Below are 4,284 nucleotides of genomic sequence, written 5' to 3'. Positions count from 1 at the left end.
TTGAATGCAATGACCAATTAGTGAAAACATTTGATTTTCCTATCCGATTCACCCTTTTATTTTTACTTTAAATATTTATTAGAATATGGTGTAGGTCTAGTTACTTCTGTCTATCCCCTATATATATATATTACCTTGGCCTAGACTGCAGAGATTATTGATAAACTCTTACAATACTCTTTAAAAATTTGATAGTGGTTTAATGTCTACCTTTTTATAATTTCTTGCTATTGAAATGGTTATTTGAATGCCTATTTTCTATTAGAAAATATGGACTTTTGGTACTATGAAATGGTTTTTGGATTCCCTCATTCTGATGAGAGTGGAAAAAGAAGAACATAGATAAGGTTTTTAGTTAAATTTATTTTTTAATTTTTGAATGTTAATAATAAAATTAATTTTTAATTATTTAATGGATTCCATTTGCTTCATTGGATGTCATGTCAATAATAAAATTACATTTTAATTATTAATCCATACCATGTCATTAAATAATATCAATGTTAATTAATTTAATAATTAAGTGCATAATCTCACAAGATATGAAAGTATAAAAAAAATGAATGACAATATCCTTTTAACAAAAATTTAAAATTATAAGATAATTTTTTTTTTGTACTTTTAGTAAATTCAATTATGGTTCGATTTGTAATGAATCAAAATTAAATTGATTTAATTTAAAATTAAAACTAATTAAAATTAAAATTGATATTAAATTGAAATTAAAATAAGTTAGTTTGATTTATACTAAAATTATTTTTTTCTTTTAAAAAATTTAGAAAAACTAATTTCAAATTTAATTGGAATTGAATCAAATCAAATCAAAACTGAAATTAAAATTGAAAAAAATTCTACAATGCAATTTTTATTTTTTAAATTGAAAATTAAAATTATTAATTTTATTTAAAATCAAGTGCAACCAAACCGTGATCACTTATACTTTTATATCTCATTTGGTTTAAAATAGTCTTTCACAGAAAGTGCACTTCTTGGGAAGTTATTTTTCAAGAAGTAGGGCTTGAGTATGTTTGGTTGGTATATTAAATTTCTGGGAAATAAAAATATATTAGTGAAAAGTGATTGTAGAAATGACATAAATAATCCTACTCCAAATATAAATATAATATTTGAAGAAGGGTAAAGTAGAAAGTAAGATAATTTATACTCAGAAACTTAGGGTTACTTAGGTTAAGTTAAGAAATTTATTTTCTATATAGAAAGGAAGAGAGTACCTATAGTAAGTTGAATAATATGACAACCAAATAAGTTTGATTTTTATGCTTTTTGACCAAATTACCCTCAACAAAACGGGAGCTTAGACGTTATGATATTCGTTAAGAACAAGGAAACTTTCGAAAAAAATAAAAAGGTAGGGATAAAAGATACGACAGGGTGATAAAAGGATTTAACAGTAGCTGTGGAATGTGGGGAGAATGCAGCCAGACACAGACACATTACTATGGAAAATAATTGAAGCAACGATCATAGCTTAACGTCAACCATCCCATCTGAAATTGCCCCATTTGGCTGGCTACTACCTTATGTGTTGTTAAATAGATGCTTTAGCTCAAGTTTTTGAAATCACCAAACTACAAGCTGTTAACTTAAGTGTTAGCCTTTTATAGAGTATTTTCTCTGCTACTGCAACTCATTTTTTGATCATCCAAATGGCTAGCTTTGAAGGACACTCTAAATGGAGCACTGGTTTATGTGGATGCTGTGAAGATCCCTGCGTTTGTAAGTTCTTCTTAATTAATTCATTACTACTCAATACTCATTAATTAATTACTTTTCTTTTCTTCCATTTAACACTATGAATTTAAGGTATTAATTTTACATTATATTTGAGATGAATTATAGTCAAATAAGGTATTTTTAAGAAAATAAACTTTTTAAAAACTATATATATATATAAGTGAATACCATAAAAGTACAACTGCTACACAATTCTCTTTTAATAATTTGAATAGCTATAATTATTTTTATACATTTTTTAATTGATAAACTATTTCACATACACCGTTTCAATAGAATAATTGATCCACTTTCCCCTCAACAGAGGGTTAAAGGGAGTCACTGTTCGTGCTTCATTAAAAGTTGTTACCAACTAATAAACAAATTATCTAAATATTATGCTTTTGCCATATGAATCTAAAAATTAAATTTTTTTTTTTATATATAATTGATTATAACTGGAACTCAACTTAAGATATTGTAGTTTTGGAGATGATTCCAGCATAGTTAAAATTAGTTGTAAATTACTATAACCTGTGGATGAAAATAAAATTTTAATAGCTTCCTTAGTATAAATAATTTGAACGAAAAAAATTTAATTGAATTTACATATAATATTCATGCTCAATTTCTATTTCTTTTAAGATGATATTTTTAAGTTAAAAAATCGAATTCTTTCATATCATTCTTAAAAATTGACCAAAAAGAAATTAATTGAATTAAATTCTTATGAAATTTTACTATTTGAATGGGGAGAATGTGTTTCAAAACAAAATGATTTAGTGTTTGATTTAATTTATGAAAATTAACTTAAAAATACTTAGTGCTTATAATTTAATATAATCTTATAAGCATTTATGCGTTTAGTTAATGTGCTTAATTATAAGTGACTAATAAGTAACTAAAATTATTAGCGAAAACTAGCTTATAAGCACATTTAATTATTAATATTAAAATTACTAAAATGAATATTAAATGAGATATATAGTGAAATTTTAAGAACTAAATGAGAGTAACACAGTAAAATACTTGATCAAATTACCTTTTCTTTTTAGTTTTTAAGCTCACAAAATATTATAAATAAACCAGTAAATTTATTTTTAAAATTTATAAACTAGTTTGACTCAAAAGTTTGAAAATTATAAAATTTTCCTAAAAAAACACTATTAATTAATTTATAAGTGATATTAATGTTTTATATTTGGAAAATGATGTAGGTCTAATTACTTGGTGTTTTCCATGTATTACCTTCGGCCAGAATGTAGAGATCATTGATAAAAAAGCCACATGTGGGTACTCTTACTCCCTTCTATCATTGTAATTTTCTTTTTTATTTTTTAATTTGAAGAGAAGAGTAGATAGTTTTGTTGTGCAGGTAATAAAAAATCTATATGATTTTCATTTGTATGAATTAATTTGCAGCTTGTGCCTGTGCGGGGTTGATTTTTTGTGCCCTTTCCTTTGTGGGGGTTCCATGTTTGTACTCCTTTACATATCGAAGAAAGCTAAGAAACAATTATTCATTGCCAAGAGAAGCTTGTGAAGATTGCTGCATTCATTGGTGATGTCTCCATTGTGCTATTTGTCAAGAGTACCGAGAGCTTAAGAATCGTGGACTTGACCCTTCCAAAGGTACTTTGCAATTTCTTCTTTTATAATCTATTTGGCATTGTTGTGATAAAGAATACCACACCTGATTAGTTTTATTGGGGTGGTTTAATTGTGTGATAAAAGGTTGGGCAGCGAATGCTGAGAAAATGAACAAAGGGGAAGCCACGGCACCTCCAGTTGTTGCACAAGGTATGCCTCGTTAGGATTCATAAGGCTCATGATATTCTTAAATAATAATTTTTACTATAAAGTTATTGCAGTGTAATAATGTATTGTAGATTGTTAATCTTTCTTGTATTGCTATTTGAACTTCTAGTGTTATAATAAGGTCTTGGATTGTTCTCGTTACTATAGAGTCATTGCAGGGTAATAATGTATCATGAACTATGTAATGAACCTCCAATTACAAGATAGGAGAGGATTGTGATTTTGATTTTGCTTATTATGAATTTGAGTTGGGTGGGCTATGATTGTGTGTTAGAGTATTATGATTTTCTACTGCTAATAAAAGATTAGTGGGATATTGTTGGGAATTGAATATATCACAGTGGAAAGATGAAATTTTTTTTTTTATTTCCACATCTTGTTTAAATGAATATGTTGCAAAGAAAATAATGAAATTTTGTACATGTAGATCAAATCTACGAGATGTGTAGATGTATAACAAAGAAAATGCTTTGTTGAGTTTTAGCAAACCACTAATTGTCCAAAGGGGCACAATCTTTGGATTAGGGATGCATATGTATGGTTAGCTTGGAGAGAATCTTCCTAGAATTTCAGTGGCCAACAAGATGACAATAATCACTTTCGAGTGACGCCCGATAGAAAGTGCATTTCACTTCTTTGATAAATGAACGATGGATGAAATGGCCAACATGGACTTTGTTTACCAGGTATGATATTAGTAGCTTAGTCTACAATAACATGAGCATTGCTCTA

The 4,284-nt window shown here is 27.2% G+C and overlaps 1 protein-coding gene across 1 annotated transcript; it reads left to right on the top strand.

Annotated features, from left to right (window-relative positions):
• The first annotated feature begins 1,545 nt into the window (after window positions 1-1,545).
• Window positions 1,546-3,825, top strand: LOC110649035 (protein PLANT CADMIUM RESISTANCE 12). The gene is given in 4 exon segments (XM_021803433.2): window positions 1,546-1,737; window positions 2,952-3,023; window positions 3,157-3,366; window positions 3,469-3,825. Coding segments are annotated over 4 exon segments (432 nt in total). The 5' UTR covers window positions 1,546-1,667; the 3' UTR covers window positions 3,549-3,825.
• Window positions 3,826-4,284: the final 459 nt, after the last annotated feature.

This window comes from Hevea brasiliensis, chromosome 2 (assembly GCF_030052815.1).
Source record: "Hevea brasiliensis isolate MT/VB/25A 57/8 chromosome 2, ASM3005281v1, whole genome shotgun sequence".
Lineage (NCBI taxonomy): Eukaryota > Viridiplantae > Streptophyta > Magnoliopsida > Malpighiales > Euphorbiaceae > Hevea > Hevea brasiliensis.
The sequence above is the reverse complement of the archived record's forward strand: the minus strand, read 5'-3'. Positions and strand labels throughout refer to the sequence as shown.